We start from the raw sequence: 21,173 nt of genomic DNA on the forward strand, positions 1-21,173 counted from the left end.
AAAAGTGTTGGAAAAACTTCAATAAATCAACTGACTGGCTTTCTTGATGTCTATAGTATTCTCTCTGCTATGCAATCTGGTTTGCGCTCAGGTTATGGATGTGTCACTGCAACCTTAAAGGTCCTCAATGATGTCACCATTGCCCTTGATTCTAAGCAATGTTGTGCTGCTATTTTTATTGACTTGGCCAAAGCTTTTGATATGGTAGACCATTCCATTCTTGTGGTCCAGCTAAGGAATATTGGTGTCGCTGAGGCCTGGTTCGCTAACTACCTCTCTCAAAGAGTGCAGTGTATAAAGTCAGAAAACCTGCTGTCTCAGCCACTGCCTGTCACCAAGGGAGTACCCCAAGGCGCAATCCTAGGCCCCACGCTCTTCTCAATTTACATCAACATAGCTCAGGCAGTAGGAGGCGCTCTCATCCATTTATATGCAGATGATACAGTCTTACACACAGCTGGCCCCTCCCTGGAGTTTGTGTTAAATGCTCTACAACAAAGCTTTCTTTGTGTCCAACAAGCTTTCTCTACCCTTAACTTCCTATGGCTGCAATCCCGTTAACCTCTTGCTTCTACTCGGGACGCTTGCGTCCCAACTAGAGCTCTGGAAATGCAAATGCGCTACGCTAAATGCTAATAGTATTAGTTAACTCAAACGTTCATTAAAATACACATGCAGGGTATCGAATTAAAGCTACACTCGTTGTGAATCCAGGCAACAAGTCAGATTTTTAAAATGCTTTTCGGCGAAAGCATGAGAAGCTATTATCTGATAGCATGTAACACCCCAAAAGACCCGCAGGGGACGTAAACAAAATAATTAGCATTTCGGCGTTACACAAACCGCACAATAAAATTGAAAACATTCATTACCTTTCACCATCTTCTTTGTTGGCACTCCTAGATGTCCCATAAACACTATTGGGTCTTTATTTCGATTAAATCGGCCCATATAAAGCCAAGATATCGTTATATGTAAACTGTGTGATAAACGAAAAAAACATCGTTTCAAAACGTAACGTCATTTTTTTAAATTCAAAAAGTCGACGATAAACTTTCACAAAACACTTGAAAATACGTTTGTAATGCAACTTTAGGTATTAGTAAACGTTATTAAGCGATAAAATTCATCAGGAGGCGATGTAAAGAATATTAGCTGTCCGTCTGGAAAAATGTCCGGCTAGAAACTCAACGAAAATATCCGGTCCTAGACCGGATTAGATACGGTGTCCTGTATGTGTTTGACCAAGAAAAAACTCGAAGGGAAATGACAAGACTCTAGACACCCTGTGGAAGCTGTAGGTACTGCAACCTCAGTCAATTAATTGTGGTTCACGTTTATCAATGGGTTCAAGTAGCGCATGGATATATTTTCCCCATTTTCAGTGATCAGTTTTTCCTGTGCTTTTCGATGTAAATGCCGTTCTGGTAAAGCCACAGCAGTGATTTAACCAGTTTTTTAAACGTCTGAGTGTTTTCTATCCACACAGACTAAGCAAATGCATATACTATATTCCTGGCATGAGTAGCAGGGCGCTGAAATGTTGCGCGATTTTTAACAGAATGTTCAAAAAAGTAGAGGGTAGAAGGAAGAGGTTAACGGGAGCGATTTGACAACAGCCAGTTGTCAACAGCCAGGGCGCCATTTTGAAAACATCAAACATCTCATAATTAACATTCCTCAAACATACATGTGTCTAATAGCATTTTAAAGCTATTCTCGTTGTTAATCCCACCAAAGTGTCCGATTTCAAATATGCTTTTCAGCAAAAGCACTACCATCGATTATGTTAGGTCTCCACCAAACCACAATAAGCACAGCCATTTTCCAGCGAAATATAGCATTCACAAAAAGCAGAAATAGAGATCAAATTAATCACTAACCTTGAATTATCTTCATCAGATGACACTCATAGGACTTCATGTTACACAATACATGCATGTTTTGTTTGATAAAGTTCATATTTATATAAAAAAAATAGTTTACATTGGCTTATTAGATTCACTAGTTCCAAAAACATCAAGTGATTTTGCATAGCCACATCATTTCAACAGAAATACTCATCATAAATGTAGATGATAATACAAGTTATACACATGGAATTATAGATACCTCTCCTTAATGCAACCGGTGTCAGATTTCAAAAAAAGTTTACGAAAAAAGCAACCCATGCAATAATCTGACAGAGCTCAGTACAGAAGCCAAATTAGCTGCCATGTTAAGAGTCAACAGAAACCAGAAAATACATGATAAATGTTTCCTTACCTTTGATGAACTTCATCAGAATGCAGTCCTAGGAATCCCAGGTCCACAATAAATGACATAATTCAAACAGTTTTAGAAACTTCAGTGTTTTCTATCCAATACTAATAATAATATGCATATATTAGCAACTGAGACTGAGGAGCTGGCCGAAGAGGAGAGGCGAAAAGGATCAGAGGACCAATATGCGGCGTGGTAAGTGTCCATGGTTCTTTTTAATACGTAAAGGTACACATGAACAACTGACTAAAAAAAAACAAGAAATGTGGGAGAAAAAAAAAAAAAAAAAAAAAAAAAAAAAAAAAAAAAAAAACAGTCCTATCTGGTGCAGAGACAGGAACAATCACCCACAAACACACAGTGAAACCCAGGCTACCTAAGTATGATTCTCAATCAGAGACAACTAATGACACCTGCCTCTGATTGAGAACCATACTAGGCCGAAACATAGAAATAACCAAATCATAGAAAAACAAACATAGACTGCCCACCCAACTCACGCCCTGACCATACTAAATAAATACAAAACAAAGGAAATAAAGGTCAGAACGTGACAGGGCACCTTTTCATCCAAGCTACTCAATACTGCCCCTGCAGCCATAAAAAGTTAACCTTGTTCTCAACACCTCCAAAACAAAGGTCATGTGGTTTGGTAAGAAGAATTCCCCTCTCCCCACATGTGTGATTACTACCTCTGAGGGTTTAGAGCTTAAGGTAGTCACCTCATACAAGTACTTTGGAGTATGGCTAGACAGTACACTGTCCTTCTCTCAGCACATATCAAAGCTGCAGGCTAAAGTTAAATCTAGACTTGGTTTCCTCTATCGTAATCGCTCCTCTTTCACCCCAGCTGCCAAACTAACCCTGATTCAGATGACCATCCTACCCGTGCTAGATTACAGAGACATCATTTATAGATCAGCAAGTAAGGGTGCTCTCCAGCAGCTAGATGTTCTTTACCATTTTTTGCCATCAGATTTGCAACAATGCTCCATATAAGACACATCACTGCACTCTATACTCCTCTGTAAACTGGTCATCTCTGTGTACCCGTCGCAAGACGGGTTGATGCTTGTTTACAAAACCCTCTTAGGCCTCACTCCCCCCTATCTGAGATATCTACTGCAGCCCTCATCCTCCACACACAACACCCATTCTGCCAGTCACATTCTGTTAAAGGTCCCCAAAGCACACACATCCCTGGGTCACTCGTCGTTTCAGTTCGCTGCAGCTAGCGACTGGAACGAGCTGCAACAAACACTCAAACTGGACAGTTTTGTCTCAATCTCTTCATTCAATGTCTCAAGACTCAATCATGGACACTCTTACTGACAGTTGTGGCTGCTTTGCATGATGTATTGTTGTCTCTACCTTCTTGCCCTTTGTGCTGTTGCCTGTGCCCAATAATGTTTGTGCCATATTTTTTGCTGCTTCCATGTTGTGTTGCTACCATGTTGTTGTCTTGTTGTGTTGCTACCATGCTGTGTTGTCATGTGTTGCTGCCTTGCTATGTTGTTGTCTTTAGGTCTCTCTTTATGTAGTGTTGGCTCTCGTGTCGTGATGTGTGCTATGTCCTATATTTATATGGGGCATAGGGGCGGCAGGGTAGCCTAGTGGTTAGAGCATTGGACTAGTAACCGAAAGGTTGCAAGTTCAAATCCCCGAGCTGACAAGGTACATAATCTGTCGTTCTACCCCTGAACAGGCAGTTAACCCACTGTTCTTAGGCCGTCATTGAAAATAAGAATTTGTTCTTAACTGACATGCCTAGTAAAATAAAGGTAAAAAAACAAATGTTATTTATGTTTGTTTTTTTTATCCCAGCCCCATCCCCGCAGGAGGTCTTTTGCCTTTTGGTAGGTCGTCATTGTAAATAAGAATTTGTTCTTAACTGACTTGCCTAGTTAAAGGAAGGTTAAATAAAAATAAAAATAAATCAATTATACAGAAGTATTAGAAGATTCATGATGGTCATTGGCAATTGTTATGTAATTTCCTTCACTGCAATCACATTGAAGAGAGGTCTGAAAATCGACTCCTTAAAGAGATTGAACAGGATCTTAAGCACTTACACGTTTGTAGGATATTGTATGACTGCTTTTATCTTTTCTTAAATGTTAGAAAAAACAATTGTAGGATGTAACATATCATACAAAGTTGTTTACTTTTTACAGAATTGTGCACAATTTTCAGGGGAACTGTTTTGGCTCATGAGCGCTACTTTCAAAACTACTGGATGAAATTATACAAAATGTCTGTAACATCACTTTAAGGGATGTGTGTGCCGTTGTACATGGGACTTTTTCAAAGAGAAGAACATACAATGTTATATTTTTAAGCATATTAATTTTATTCAACAGTTAGAATATTTAGAGTATTGGCACCAAAAGTTCAATAAATAAACATGTTCCTCTTTTTTTATGATTCTATCTAAATAAATAAACCATAACTTAAGCTCCAATAAATATACATGATCTATAATACAGATGCATTGCATCAACTTTACTGCAGTTGGTCAACGTAGTCCAACAATGCCAGAGTTGTAGGTTGTCGTTTGTCATTTCCCAAACATTCTCTTCTTATTTTGAGAGAGCATTCTAGGTAGGCCAAGAGAGGAAACAAAGGAATCCTTAGGGAATTTCAACCCATAGATATATTTGAACGCTGCGTAGTCTTAGTAAATTGTGATGGCAAATATAGGGGTTATGAAAATATATAATGACAAATACATATCATCAACATTAAGACAACAATTTGTTTTCTAGTTGCTCTTTTCTCTTAAATTGTCAACCATTTGAACAGGCAAAACTAAATTGCATGTCTTATTAGTCCTTAAAAAATGCATTATTTGATTGAGATGTCCTCAACAACGTAGAGCATTTGTAACATGCCAGAGATATGCTAATTTCTATACATGCAAGGTGGCATTAAAAGCCTGTTCATTTTAGTGCACAAACCTAGTAATGGTTCTCACTATATAGCATCATGTCACCTCAAGCTTGAAGAGCTCTAGGCATAATTATCCTCTCACTAGCAGCAGCTACAGCTAACCTGCATAGTGACTGTCTGTGTACTGATTGTTCAGAGAGTGTGGAATCCTTTGGTTTTTAAGCACATTTAGTCTTGAGGCTATTTTGGTCCCTGGCTGGGGAGGCCTGTTTTCTTGGCTTAACGCCAGCATGGGCCTTTAATTACCTGTCTGCTCTAATTATTTGATTGGTCTTAACTTAAAGAGCGACTGCCTTTCAAAAGCAATGAATTCCTTTTAAAATGGCCTATGTTGCATCGATATGAGTCAGAAACAGTTATTCTACTGCCAAAATTGACTACAAAGTGTAAATAGGGTAATTTTGGTCATGAAGTCAGTCTCGTCTAAAACAGGTAAATTAAGGTTGAATTTTGATTTGACGACATGGGGTGAACATGGGGTGAACAGCTGTGGTGATTGCTCTCTATCCAATATAATAGACAGTGAGACAGACCTGCCCAGCAGCTCCGACTGTGTTTACATAAGACAACACGTCACACATCTTTTTAACTTGAGAAATACTGCACCAAACACACTTAGTTAAATTGCACAACTAAAATATCCTCGACAAAAACGTCAAAATTAATTACAGATTCCTTGAGTTATCTTAGATACATTCTGGGGATTTGAAGAAGTAAAATAGGCATTCCTGTCTACAGTCTCTCATAGGGGACAAACATCATTAAACAAATGCAGAATCGGTCAGAAAACACCGATTCACAACTGAACACCGAGAAAACACAGACTGAAATCTCATTGAGCACCAGAAAAACACACTTGCCAATCAGCGTGTTCAGTGGCTCTTGAAGAGATACTCCCACTGGCTTCAGACTATTCCATTTAAACCTAACTGTACCTCACACTACACTGTAGATGTTCAGGTAAAATCTATCATTTCAATACAGCACTCAGTCTATAATTATTTGTTTACAGTTTTCAAGATTGAGAGATATTTTCTGAACTCATGTCATTCGAGTACATTTTTTGGAATTGCTCTTGAACTTTTCAAAGGTGTGTTATTTTAATCTTATCATAAATATATTTGGCCACAATTAATCTAATGAATGATTTCCATTTGGTTTTCAGAAAATAACTCTGTTTGATGCAACACATATTAACACGTATTGCTGCTCAAACCTGTTCTGGTAACGTTTATATTACATGTGTGGTTAAAACCAATGGCTACTCCTTTACATCTCCAGTGTTCTAGTGACAAAAAATAGTAATGCTGCATGGTGGCTTGTATTTCTCACTCTTTCTCAGTGCTTTTGGCCAAGACAGTTATAAAGGAGGTAAGTGGATTAAGGTAGTCTATTGCGGGTTTTGCGCAAATAGTATGGATTTGCAGAGGCTAATTCATGGTAAAACTAAAGCACAATCCCTCGCAGTCACATTTACAATGCAGCAGTCACCCATTTAATGCACCACTCTGTCTAGATGATCAAACCAGACTGCATTGCTGTATTACCAATTAAGTTATATTTCATGAGCTCATAGTGATCTTGCTGTAGAAGGATAGGGATTTTTGATAGCACATTGTTTTTCTGCTGGATTGTTCTTTCTGGGAACTGGCTTCTTTATACAGCTATAGCCATTCCATTTGATTAACAAGCTGTTGTCATTAAGCCTAAATCACCCATACCGTCTCTATTTAGCATGCATGGAACAGGCTGTGGGCTAGCTCTTTTTGGTTGTTTTACCCTACAGCTTCATATGCCAATATAGGCCATTATTTATTACTAAAATATCTCCTTTTGGTCTGGTCCTAGTGATGAATACAGAGGAAGCTGTTGAAGAACATGTTTGTGTGTTTTCACATCGGATGTTGTCCATTATTGTTCAACATAAATGAGGTAGATTTTCAAAGTTCCTGATGAAGGCTAGAAATGTCATGATTCAGTTCATTACCTGTGATATGAAGGAGTGCCTATACACATAATATGAAGTGAAGTCTGCTATACATGTTTCTTCAAGCCTCTAGTCTTTCCTAGTAGTGCTGTTGCTGCTCCATTGGACTTGCCTTCGTGATACCTCATGCGTTATCAATGGTGCAGATCAAGAAGTTGTGGAGAAGCACACTGTGGTAGCTTCATGTTGGTTTCATCCTTTTGTATACTGTACATGTCGTCCTCGGCATTCCCTATATTATTCTACTATTTTCCATGTACACACTTCTACACACTAATTCCTGAAAAAAATAAACCAGGCCTCTTACAAGTGTAGTATAAGAACAGACTTGCAGTGTACAATGCACTAGTTATACCTTAGCTGGTCTTCTGTATTGGTAGTGGAGGCATTGCTACATAGTCCACAATCAAGCAACAAATCGTTACTTTAACTGTGATTGCCCCATGATGACAAATGTATAATCCTAGGACATATAATGTATAAACCAACAGAGAAATATCCCATGAAAGGCAAAGAAAGCTAAACAAACTAAATTAATGAACAGATGGTAGAATAGATGGTAGTTTCAAATGTCCTTATTCCCTGGTGTCATACTGTAGGGATCTATTCTGGTGTACTCCTGTTTTTTTTGTAGCAGTAGTTGTTGCGTTTCCCATGTTCGATACAGTATCTGGAAAGCCAAAATGGCCACCATCTAGGTGTTATACACAACCGCACGCTAGAGCAGAAAACTCGTGGAGCGTCTGGTATCTGTTACTGTTGTCCAAGAAGGAAATGTCATCGTACTCCTTGGGCCGGCAACAGGGGCTCCTCTCCCTCTTTGAGATGCCTTTCCTCGTCCATTTTTCCAGTATGAGGTCGTAGTTGCGGCGGCTAGCATTACAGTTCCCGCTGCAGTACCTGAAGAGCAGCGTTTCGTCGCTGTAGTAGCCCAGACCCAGCTCACTGACAGTCACTTCCACCTCCCGCAGGGAACATGGCTTTGATGCTTTCTTAGCTCGTTTAGTCCTTTTGCTCTGCCGAGCCTCCTGCCTGGCCTCCTGCTGTGCCTTCTTCTCCACCAGAGTCCCGATCACCTTCTTCAGCTCCCCCTCTGTAAAGCTCTGGAACATGTGCATGACTGCAGAGAAGAGATGAAGAGATGGTGATATGCCAAAAGAATATTCAACCATAAGAACCGTACAATACATCTGTTGTAGCTATAGCATGGCTTGTGGTACAATGAAGACCTTTGAATGTCTGTGAAACCACAGTCTCAAACATTATGTCAGTTTGGAAAATAAAAATATAAAAGATATTCGGTTGTTGGTACAGGTTTTCAAATGATAGGAATGTGACAAGCTAACAGCTACATCACCTATACCTGTGACATTTACTGGAACATACAGTGTAATGCTAGCTTTAGACTTTCCTTGACCCATTTTGTAGAGATTCATTGCAAACAACTGAAACATTTGAATCCTTGATTAGACCTGCATGGATCATTGGCTTGGGGAAGAATAAGTTCTTGGTGGCTTGGTGAACAATAATCATCATTGAGCTTGAGTTTATCGCCAGTCCAGCTGCTAGCTATGTTCTTGGCAGAGAAAGTAGACAATATTTTCTGCTGAGTCTATAGAAATAGAATGTCTCCTTTCAGATCATGTCAATTTGTCTGGTACACCTGTGGCTGAGTCTTTGTGTAAACGAGGTAGAGCAACTTTGTAAATATTGTTCCACATGTTAAACATCAGCACATTTACACATTAAATCACATTTTATTAGTCACATGCGCCGAATACAACAGGTGTAGACCTTACAATGAAATGCTGACTTATAAGCCCCAAACCAACAATGCGGTTCAAAAAAATATGAATAAGAATAAGAAATAAAAGTAACAAGTAGTTAAAGAGCAGCAATAGCAAGACTATATACAGGGGGAACCGGTACAGAGTCAATGTGCGGGGACACCACCGGTTAGTCCAGGTAATTGAGGTAATATGTACATGTGGGTAGAGTTACTAAAGTGACTATGCATAGATAATAACATAGAGTGGCAGCGGTGTAAAAGAGGGGGGCAATGCAAGTAGTATAGGTAGCCTTTTGATTAGATGTTCAGGTGTCTTGTGGCTTGGGGGTAGAAGCTGTTTAGAAGCCTTTTGGACCTAGATTTGGTGCTCCGGTACCGCTTGCCATGCGGTAGTAGAGAGAACAGTCTCTGACGGGTGGCTGGAGTCTTTGACAATTTTTAGGGCCTTCCTCTGACACCCCCTGGTATAGAGGTCCTGGATGGCAGGAAGCTTAGCTCCAGTGATGTACTGGACTGTAAGCACTACAGTCTATAGTGCCTTGCGGTCGGAGGCCGAGCAGTTGCCATACCAGCCGGTGATGTAACCAGTCAGGATGCTCTCAATGGTGCAGCTGTAGAACCTTTTGAGGATCTGGGGACCCATGCCAAATCTTTTTAGTCTCCTGAGGGGGAATAGGTTTTATCGTGCCCTCTTCACAACTGTTTTGGTCTGTTTGGACCATGTTAGTTTGTTGGTGATGAGGACACCAAAGAACTTGAAGCTCCCAACCTGCTCCATTAGGAGTCAATTAACTTCTTTCCCATGCCCAATGCATTTGAACATCTGATCCAGAACCTCATGCCATAGGGATTACCAAATACCAAATCAATTCTGTCAAAATATGAGGTAAAACTTTATAGAACACTGAGAATTTACTTTTGTGGTCAATGGGCCTGTAGAGATCACATCATGTTTATGCGTTGACAGCATCAACGGTATAGACAAATAACACCTTTTTATTCATTGAAAGGGATTCCATACACATTGTCATACTCAAGGTTTATGCAAACAAAGGCATATGCATATCAATTAAAGGAGCATCTACAGTTTAAACAAAAAACGGTCACCTCTCCTCTATTTTGGTTAAGAGCTGAGGGATGGGGCAGGAGAAATGTAACCATTCTCAAATTCATAGACATAACTATGGTTGGAAGGACTGACCACCCATGAGATCAAGATTAGATTTAACCATGTTGAGGCTATACAGTGTTTGTTTAAAAATTTTTTTTTTTACAAACGATGGAGTAAAATATTTGTATATTTGGGGTTGATGCGATACGACAGTTGAACTAAGTTGATGAGGCATTTATAAGTTATATTCTTCAAGAATCAATGGGTATATATAATTCATTTAAAAGTCTAAAAATTGATGAAGCAATCGCAGGTTACCCCTTTAATGACGTTTTCAGGTATTTACTTCACAAGATAATAAAAAATGATGCTCATCTGTCTGACAATTCTGTTCTACTATGCCCCTTAGGGTCTGTTCTAAAGATAGATAGAGCTGTAATTAACAGTTCATTCTATCCCCTCCAGGACACAACCTTTACTTAAAAGGCTTTTGAAACACCAGGGAGCTTGTTAAACACTAAACCCTACCAACTCAGACACTGTAATAGCCCTGCTTTCGCTTGCTGCACTGACTGATACTGTAATCAATGGTGGTCTTGAAGCAACAACACTTCGTTGTTCTTTGCATTCACAAATTAAACTGAAAAAGGCCTTCCCAAAGTGATTTTTTCCAAAATGGTTTGCGATTCAGTTGTTTGTTTTGTGTGAAGATCTCCCCATGGCCTGGCAGTAGCATGAAAGATTATGTGATTAGGCTAGGTGATTAGGCTAGCAGATCTTACTCTTGACCTCGCCTAGAAAATCTCTATTGGATGATCTGAATAATGGTCTGAGAGTCATACTCTGAGTCCGGGCCAGAAAAAGGACACCAGATAGACATTTCGGTCTAGTAAAAATGACTTTGGAGAAATTCCCCTCAGTCACGCTCTGTTTTGCAACCTACTTTGTGGTAGTTTGAAAATAGAATGCCCATCAGCGGATGAGAGATAACAAGAACCCTCAGTAATGCCCAGTCCAAAGCCAAAGGGACAGTGTCTTAACACAAGGCCAGGTGGCTCTTATTTATTTTTATTTATTTAACTACGCATGTCGGTTAAGAACAAATTCTTATTTACAATGACGGCCTACCAAAAGGTAAAAAGCCTTCAGGAACGGGGGATGGGATTAAAAATAAAATAAATACAAATATAGGACAAAACACATATCATGACAAGAGAGACCTAAGACAACAACATAGCATGGCAGCAACTGGGGTTGCACATGTTGGGGAATATTCAGAGGTGGAAACTTTCCGTGGGAATTAACGGGAACATATGTGAATTAACGGGAATATATGGGAATGAACTGAAATATATGCAAATTAAAATAAATACCATTTAAATATAGATTTTTTTTTTGCATTGGATATACAGTTGAAGTCGGAAGTTTACATACACCTTATCCAAATACATTTAAACTCAGTTTTTCCCTGTCTTACGTCAGTTAGGATCACCACTTTATTTTAAGAATGTGAAATGTCAGAACAATAGTAGAGAGAATGATTTACTTCAGCTTTTATTTCATCACATTCCCAGTGGGCCAGAAGTTTACAAACACTCAATTAGTATTGGTAGCATTGCCTTTCAATTGTTTAACTTGGGTCAAACGTCTCAGGTAGCCTTCCACAAGCTTCCCACAATAAATTGGGTGAATTCTGGCCCATTCCTCCTGACATAGCTGGTGTAACCGAGTCAGGTTTGTAGGCCTCCGTGCTCGCACATGCTTTTCAGTTCTGCCCACAAATTGAGGTCACGGCTTTGTGATGGCCACTCCAATACCTTGACTTTTTTGTCCTTAAGCCATTTTTTGCCACAACTTTGGAAGTATGCTAGGGGTCATTATCCATTTGGAATTGAGATGTTGCTTCAATATATTCACAATTTTCCCTCCTCATGATGCCATTTATTTTGTGAAGTGCACCAGTCCCTCCTGCAGCAAAGCACCCCCACAACATGATGCTGCTACCCCCGTGCTTCACGGTTGGGATGGTGTTCTTCGGCATCCCCCTTTTCCCTCCAAACATAACGATTGTCATTAGAGCCAAACAGTTCTATTTTTGTTTCATCAGACCAGAGGAAATTTCTCCAAAAAGTACAATCTTTGTCCCCATGTGCAGTTGCAAACTGTAGTCTGGCTTTTTTATGGCGGTTTTTGAGCAGTGCCTTCTTCCTTGCTGAACGGCCTTTCAGGTTATGTCGATATAGGACTAGTTTTACTGTGGATATAGATACTTTTGTACCTGTTTCCTCCAGCATCTTCACAAGGTCCTTTGCTGTTGTTCTGGGATTGATTTGCACATTTTGCACCAAATACGTTAATCTCTAGGAGACAGAACGCCTCTCCTTCCTGAGTGATATGACGGCTGCGTGGTCCCATGGTGTCTATACTTGTGTACTATTGTTTGTACAGATGAACATGGTACCTTCAGGTGTTTGGAAATTGCTCCTAAGGATGAACCAGACTTGTGGAGGGCTACAGTTTTTTTCTGATGTTTTTGATGATTTCTTTTGATTTTCCAATTATGTCAAGCAAAGAGGCACTGAGTTTGAAGGTAGGCCTTGAAATACATCCACAGGTACACCTCCAATTGACTCAAATGATGTCAATTAGCCTGTCAGAAGCTTCTAAAGCCATGCCATCATTTTCTGGAATGTTCAAAGCTGTTTAAAGGCACAGTCAACTTAGTGTATGTTAACTTCTGACCCACTGGAATTGTGATACAGTGAATTATAAGTGAAATAATCTGTCTGTAAACAACTGTTGGAAAAATGACTTGTGTCATGCACAAAGAAGATGTCCTAACCGACTTGCCAAAACTAAAGTTGGTTAGCAAGAAATTTGTGGAGTAGTCGAAAAATTATTTTTAATTACTCCAACCTAAGTGTATGTAAACTTCCAACTTCAACTGTATTTACCATATCGTAGAGACAGAAACATAAACCTTTAACCTTATCATACGTAGATATAATTGCAAATGATTAAATCATTCCAATAGAAATTTTAAAAACAATTTAGTTACAAATTGAACTTGGTGTGTGACATGGTGTCACATTCACTGTCTTCAAACCCCCTGTCATAGATGAGCCAAGGCGCAGCGTGCATGTAATTCCACATCTTTAAAGAAAGTTAAACTTTCACAAAAAACACACTTAAACAGAAACCGAACGTGAGCAACCGTGGCGCACACAAACACACACAGAAAATACATAATTACCCACAGCATTAGGTGGGAAAAAAGGCTGCCTAAGTATGATTCCCAATCAGAGACAAAGATAGACAGCTGCCTCTGATTGGGACCCACACTCGGCCAAAAACAAAGAAATAGAAAACATAGAATGCCCACCCAAATCAAACCCTGACCTAACCAAATAGAGAAATAAAATGTCTCTAAGGTCAGGGCGTGACACATGGGATGATTTCATTGAACAACAAAAGAAAGGGAATATTGAGTGATCCCAATGACCCATCGCATCTCCCAAAACCGTTTTCAACATGCGTCTGTAAAATGATATTCCAGAAACTAAAGCTTTGGTTGTCTTCCTCTCAGGCTTCCATGTCTTCTCCCTGGACCTTCTCATTGTCCACCTCTTGAACATCAGACTCCGAAGCCTCACTTTCCAACCTTGTTGATGATGGCTCGTTGTCAGGTTCAAAAAGCCTCAAATTTGCCCTGACGGCCACTCATTTTTCAACCCTTGTATTGGTCAGCTTGTTGCGTGCTTTGGTGTGTGTGTTCCCTAACAAGGACCAGTTGTGCTCTGAGGCGGTTTATGTTGGTGTGATTTGGAGGATGGAGGCAACAGGGGAAAGTGCCTCAGATCCACAAAGTCTGTTCCACCAGGTGGCTGATGAGATATGTTGGCACGACTGCCAAATTGCATCTCCATCCCGAAGCCCTTGCTTGGAAGTGTACTTCGCCAGACTGGAATGAACCTTGCCCTCATCCAGGCCCAAGGTGGTGAGACACGGTAATGATGACACCATAGGCCTTGTTGATCTCTGCACCAGACAGGAAGCTCTTGCCAGCATACTTGGGGTCCAACATGTACGCTGCGGCGTGTATGGGCTTCAGGCAGAAGTCTTCACGCTTTTTGATGTATTTCAGAACTACAGTTTCCACTGCTTGGAGCAACAGTGAAGTGGGCAGGGCAGTACTGATTAGTTCTCTTACATCTGCAAGCAGAGACTGAACATCAGACAGGATGGCATTGACTCCCTCAATCGTGCAATGCCTACTGCTATAGGTTTCAGGAGTTTCAGGCTGCTTACCACTCTCTCTCAAAATACATAATCCAGGAGGATCCTCTTGATGGGGGCTGTCCATATTGGCAGACTGTGATATGGCCATTTCTTGGAGAGCCTCCTTCCCCTCCAGTAGACTGTCAAACTTGATGACAACACCACCCCAACGGGTGTTGCTGGGAAGCTTCAATGTGGTGCTCTTATTCTTCTCACTTTGCTTGGTGAGGTAGATTGCTGCTATAACTTGATGACCCTTCACATACCTTACCATTTCCATGGCTCTCTTGTAGAGTGTATCCATTGTTTTCAGTGCCATGATGTCCTTGCGGAACCAATGGGTGTGATGTGAGGGTAGGACTCCTCCACTTTACACCAAGCAGCCTTTATGTTCGGCAGCATTGTCTGTCACCAGTGCAAATACCTTCTGTGGTCCATGGTCATGGAGATGATGTAGTTAATTAGCATTATCTGTACAGGTAAACTAATAATGGCCCCCAAACAAAGACTGGTTGATAATGATCCAATTTACTGTTGACACATTTTAACACGTGAAAAAGTGCACATAAAAAGTGTACATTCCCTTGACCGCTCTCCACCACAACGTTTTCTTTAGTGACCATTGAAATATGCAATCACATCTGGAGCTTTAGCAAGGGTCAATCAGAACATCTAAACCAATCAGAACATCTGGACCAGAATGGTTGGTGACTGAAGATGATGGTTTTGCTTACATTCTGTCAAAATGTTGCTGATGCCATCTGTCGACCGCGCTTTGCGATGAGGTCCGATCAGGGAGGAAGAAGAGTTGGAGGAGGAGGTGGAGGCGGAGGCGGAGTCTGATGTCCGCGGCGAAGACCAGTCCCAGGAGAGGAAGTGATGCGGCGGCGTGGGAACCATGATTCTAGTGAGGAAGAAGGACAGTGCTGTACCACAAAGAGTCAAGGCGATGGTGGCACACTTCCATAACTTCATTTTAGAATGAGCATTGACACTCTGAAAGACAAGGAAACACAAGGGAAGAGGTTAGGGGGGACTGTTTTTACTGGAACACCCACAATGATGAAAGCACAGGAGTGACGGGACAAATACTTCATGCAATAAATGGCAAATACAGCTGCTTAGGTCCATAGTATCACACATGTACAGTGGGAATGGCCTCTTGTTGGCACAGGCGCCTCCATTTCAACAGATCTCATTCTCAAAATGTTATCACAAGTGTTATTACCATCAACAAAATACTTTGTCCCTCTGCTCAGGCCATTCTGCAATGACTGTTTCACAGGTGTGGATTGTCAGATGTGCTAAGTGTGGATTTGCCCAGATACTCTATGTCAACACACCTGTGTTACTCAATTCCGGCAACCCATGCATGAAGTCTCTGAACGCATTTATTTATTGTTTTTATGTTTCAGTATATCAAAAGTGAGCAGAGAATAGCAGTCAGCGTACAGCTTGTGTAAACTCCCTCACAGAGCTTGCCCTTATTGTGAGCATGGATGGGATTCTCCTCTGGCATAGTGTCAAGTCCCAGATGAAAAGTCAATTACTAGCATGGTAGCCATCAGAGGTCTCTCATTCCACCACAAGATTGATCTCGTTCCAGTTGTAGTCTCCCATTTGCAGTACAGAGACTTGTCAGGTATGTCTGCGTTTGAAGAGACAGCTTTGAATTTACAGTGGTTCTAACATAAGCCTGCCATGCTTTAGTTTACAGAAGATACTCATCGCGCAGCGTTGAGAGTCACAAGAAACACCTAAAATCTGTCATCTTGAAACTATCTTGAAATTGTTCCTTAAAAGATCTGAGCGATAATAATTTTCCACAATCTTCTAGTTTGCTTTGCTCGAGGGATTGACAACATAGTAATGGTTTAAACTGAACTATGCAGCAAGAGACTCTGTTTTATTACTTATCTACCCAATAGTGTTTAATCGGCTTCACAGCTTGATTTAGGCTCTCAGTGATGCTTCTGTGTGTAATCAATATTGTCTCCCCCACAGGAGGTGGGGATAACAGGCTCGTAGTAATGACTGGAGCAGAATGGTGTAAAAACACATGGTTTCCAGTTATTTGATGCCATTCCATTTGCTCCATTGTTATGAGCAGTTCTCCCCTCAGCAGCCTACTGTGGACTCTCACCATATTACTTATTATGTTCTGCGATATTGTTTCTGAAGTCTCTTTTAAAGGCCCAGTGCAGTCAAAAACATGATTTTCCTGTGTTTTATAAACACTACCGTTCAAAAGTTTGGGGTCACTTAGAAAATGTTCTTGTTTCTGAAAGAAAATCAAAAATGTTGTCTATTAAAATAACATCAAAATGATCCGAAATACAGTGTAGACATTTTAATGTTGTAAATGACTAGCTGGAAAAGGCTGATTTCTTATGGAATATCTACATAGGCGTACAGAGGACCATTATCAGCAACCTTCACTCCTGTGATCCAATGGCACAATGTGCTAGCTAATCCAAGTTGATAATTTTAAAAGACTGACTGATCATGAGAAAACCATTTTGCAATGATGTTAGCACAGCTGAAAATAGTTGTGCTGATTAATGAAGCAATAAAACTGGCCTTCTTTAGACTAGTTGAGGATCTAGAGCATCAGCATTTGTGGGTTCGATTACAGGCTCAAAAGGACCAGGAACAAAGATCTTTCTTCTGAAACTCGTCAGTCTATTCCTGTTCTGAGAAATGAAGGCTATTCCATGCGAGACATTGCCAAGAAACTGAAAATCTTGTACAACACTGTACTACTCCATTCACAGAACAGCGCAAACTGGCTCTAACCAGAGTAGAAAGAGGAGTGGGGGGGGGGGGGGGGGGGTGTTGGACTTTTGGCCCGCCAGGTGACATCACAGTTAATAGACTAATAAGGAAGAGAATTCCAAACCTAAAATTTGAATAGTTTTCCTTATTTCAGTTTATGTCACAAAACAAGCAATGTATGTGTACAGCAGTAGAGGATGCTGAAAGAAGGGTGGTTCATAGTAATGACTGGAATGGAGTGGATGGAATGGTATCAAACATGTGGCTTTCATATGTTTGATACCATTCCATTCACTCCATTCCAGCCATTAAAATCCATTCCAGACATTATTATGATCCATCCTCCCCTCAGCAGCCTCCATTGGTGTAGAGCACATGTCAAACTCATTCCACGGAGGGTTGAGCGTCTGCGGGTTTTCGCTCCTTGCTTGTTCTTGATTAATGAATTAAGGTCACTGATAAGTAAGGAACTCCCCTCACCTTGTTGTCTAGGTCTTAATTGAGAGGAAAAAACAAAAACCCAAAGGCCCAAAGGCCCATGGAATGAGTTTGACACCCCTGGTGTACAGTCATTGTACCATCTAACCTCTATGAAATATATTTTCAATAATCAAAATGATTGCATTTTCAGAAGTTTGTAGCTAGTGTACAGAACCAAAAGTAAAATACGCAAAAATTAAACTTAAAAACGGGACGCATAGAATTAAAGCACATAGAACAGATCTACCACTTCTGAGACTTACTTTCATTGAGAATTACATATCTATAACCCGCATTTCTATGCGAATTTGGTCAGGTTGCCCAAAAAGTTACATATTGCAGCATTAATTGAAAACAATCACAGTAACATACTTAATTGCTACCAATTAATGATTTGATATGGAGATAAAAACGTCTGCATTGGGCCTTTAAGTGTTTGGTGTTGTGTTGCATGCCACCATACTGTGATGTGTCTGTCTTGAATTATAACCTGTTCCGCTTTAGCCAAATAACATAAGCCAATATGTGCACAACAGAAGGCATTTGAAAACACCACTACTGTTCAGCAAGGCAGATATTTCACCATAGGCCTACTGCTAATCACATGGCCATGAATCTCAGCACAAATGTTCATACCTGGACTTGGACTCTATCTAATTGTCAGTGTGGACAGCAGAGGAGGCTGGTGGGAGGAGCTGTAAAAGGATGGGTTCATTGTAATGACTGGAATAGAATAAATGGAATTGAGTCAAACATGCGTTTTCCATATTTTTTTATGTGTTTGGTACCGTTCCATTTATTCCATTCCAGCCATTACAATGAGCCTGTCTTCCTATAGTTCTTCCCACCAGCCTCCTCTTGTGGACAGTAGACGTGAAGCTAAGCAGAACAATCCTGTTCCAGACACCAAAGACCCTTCACTACTTTATGTTTGTCTGCTCACACACCGGTGTTTGTAATTGTTTTCCCATGCAAATACATGTTATTGTACCACATTTTACTTTCCACGTTCATTCCCACACTTTACCATTAACAGTATCAATTGATTCAGATCCCTCCCATGTTTGAAATCTGTCTTTGTTTGTGCGGGGCGGGGAAGATGGTGGGGTGCAAAACATTTCTCCAGATCAGGAAATGGTAAACTGACAGTGGCTGAGGACATATCCAGATCAGCTCTGTCAAAGTGCTTTGCCAGACTGGGGGTGAGTGTGTTGGCCTCTGTAGGGCCTTCATCAGAGCCTGTGTTTCTGTCCCTCTCTGTAGAGTGGCCGACTAGGAGGGAAAACATGGTTGGAAGTGAAAAGATCTGCTTTACAGTTTCTGGCAATACTCACCGGTTGTTTGCCTTTTACTCAGAGACACTATCGACTGGTATCGACAAACGTCTTTGAAAAGTCACTAATAGTCACTATTAAAACGTTCCCCAACCAGAAACCGTGGATTGATGGCAGCATTCGCGCAAAACAGAAAGCACGAACCACTGCTTTTAATCAGGGCAAGGTGAACGGAAACATGACCGAATACAAACAGTGTAGCTATTCCCTCCGCAAGGCAATCTGTCATGACTTCCTCCGAAATCGGGTCCTCTCCTTGTTTGGGCGGCACTCTGTGTCGCTGGTCTTCGATCGGTTAGCTGCTCAGATAGCAGATGTTTGAAGTTGGTGAGGGAGATAAAAGTCACCAACTTCAGCGATTTTTGCAATTCGTTCCAGTCACAGGCAGCAGAGAACTGGAACGAAAGGTGGCCAAATGAGGTGTTGGCTTTAGGGATGATCAGTGAGATACACCTGCTGGAGCGCGTGCTACGGGTGGGTGTTGCCATCGTGACCAGTGAACTGAGATAAGGCGGAGCTTTACCTAGCATGGACTTGTAGATGACTTGGAGCCAGTGGGTCTGGCGACGAATATGTAGCGAGGGCCAGCCGACTAGAGCATACAGGTCACAGTGGTGGGTGGTATAAGGTGCTTTAGTGACAAAACGGATGGCACTGTGATAAACTGCATCCAGTTTGCTGAGTAGAGTGTTGGAAGCTATTTTGTAGATGACATCGCCAAAGTAGAGGATCGGTAGGATAGTCAGTTTTACTAGGGTAAGTTTGGCGGCGTGAGTGAAGGAGGCTTTGTTGCGGAATAGAAAGCCGACTCTAGATTTGATTTTCGATTGGAGATGTTTGATATGAGTCTGGAAGGAAAGTTTACAGTCTAGCCAGACACCTAGGTACTTATAGATGTCCACATATTCAAGGTCGGAACCATCCAGGGTGGTGATGCTAGTCAGGCATGCAGCTGCAGGCAGCGAACGGTTGAAAAGCATGCATTTGGTTTTACTAGCGTTTAAAACCTGTTAGGGCTACTAGTTCCCCTTTGGGAACTCACCCCACCCCTGAGCTGTAATGTGGCGCAGGGAACGCAAGAAATAATCCTAAAAATATTTAACCTCCACAGAATCGCTTGAAAAATGGCTCAAATGAAAGATAAAGAAGTTATTTATCTACCCAGCAAGTCAGATTTCTAAAATGTTTTACGGCGAAAACATAGCACATATTTATGTCCAACCACCACTGCATACATACTTCATTAGCTTAGCCAAGTAGGAAAAAATATGCAATCAACAAACGCAGGATTAAAAGAAAAATAATTTCACTAACCTTTTGAAATCTTCATCAGATGACAGTAATATAACATGTTACACAGTACATTCATTTTTTTTCAATAATATGCAATATATATCCATAAATATCTGTTTACAATTATGCATCGTTCAAAAAATGCTACTCCAATGTCAGGAGAAATAAATAGCTCCGGCAGATAACGTCAGCAAACAAGGAATACACATCATAAACTTTGACTAAATATGCATGTTTTACATATGTATGGCAAGATAAACTTCTTCTAAATGCAATTGCTATGTTACAATTATTTTTAACGTTACATTTGGCGTTTACTAGGCTATAATAGAGAGTCGGCGCTCTCAGTTAGCATGCTGACTCCTCTATCATGGAGTCGGCAGAAACCCAAAATGAAGACGTAAATATTCCCTTACCATGGCTGTTCTTGCTTCAGAAGACGTGGAAGGGTTAATACTCACCAAGTTAGCGTTCAGTTTGCAAGTCTGTGTCTTTCCGTTCTCAAACTAGACACTTTTCGGTCGAAATGTATGCAAATTTCAAGTGGCTGCGCACCAAAACGTCGAAAGTATACATTATATTTCGAGTAAACTTATCAAACTATGTTTATAATTAAGCCTTAGCATGTTATAAAGGTCTACAGCAATCGTGAGGGCGAACAGATTAGCACACGTTGTTCAGTCTGTCCTGGGAGAAAGAGAGAGAAATCTTCAGTCTCCCATTGGTGAATTTTTTTTTGTGCGTCACCGGGACGTTTGGTCACGCTGAACGTCTCGTGAGCACGTGATTCTCGCAGTTACAGGCCTCATCGAAAGCAGGCTTCACGCTGAAGACATAGAACGTGTTTCCATGGTTATAGCTCTTTGGGAAGTGTGTAAACAATGACGTCAAAGTGAGGGCAACTTTTCCCATTAC

The 21,173-nt window shown here is 40.7% G+C and overlaps 1 protein-coding gene across 1 annotated transcript in view; it reads right to left on the reverse strand.

Moving 5' to 3' along the window:
- Positions 1-4,597: 4,597 nt before the first annotated feature.
- The window catches only part of LOC115109224 (neurturin-like), a 46,743-nt gene continuing 30,167 nt past the window's right edge, over positions 4,598-21,173 (reverse strand). Inside the window, exons 2-3 of the mRNA XM_029633913.1 lie at positions 15,111-15,372; positions 4,598-8,318 (exon numbers count right to left, since the gene is read on the reverse strand). Of these exons, the coding sequence (XP_029489773.1) occupies positions 7,900-8,318; positions 15,111-15,351 (660 nt within the window). The 5' untranslated portion in view covers positions 15,352-15,372 and the 3' untranslated portion in view covers positions 4,598-7,899. The remainder of the gene's footprint in view (positions 8,319-15,110; positions 15,373-21,173) is intronic.

The sequence above is a fragment of the Oncorhynchus nerka genome, linkage group LG25 (genome assembly GCF_034236695.1).
Source record: "Oncorhynchus nerka isolate Pitt River linkage group LG25, Oner_Uvic_2.0, whole genome shotgun sequence".
Taxonomy (NCBI): domain Eukaryota; kingdom Metazoa; phylum Chordata; class Actinopteri; order Salmoniformes; family Salmonidae; genus Oncorhynchus; species Oncorhynchus nerka.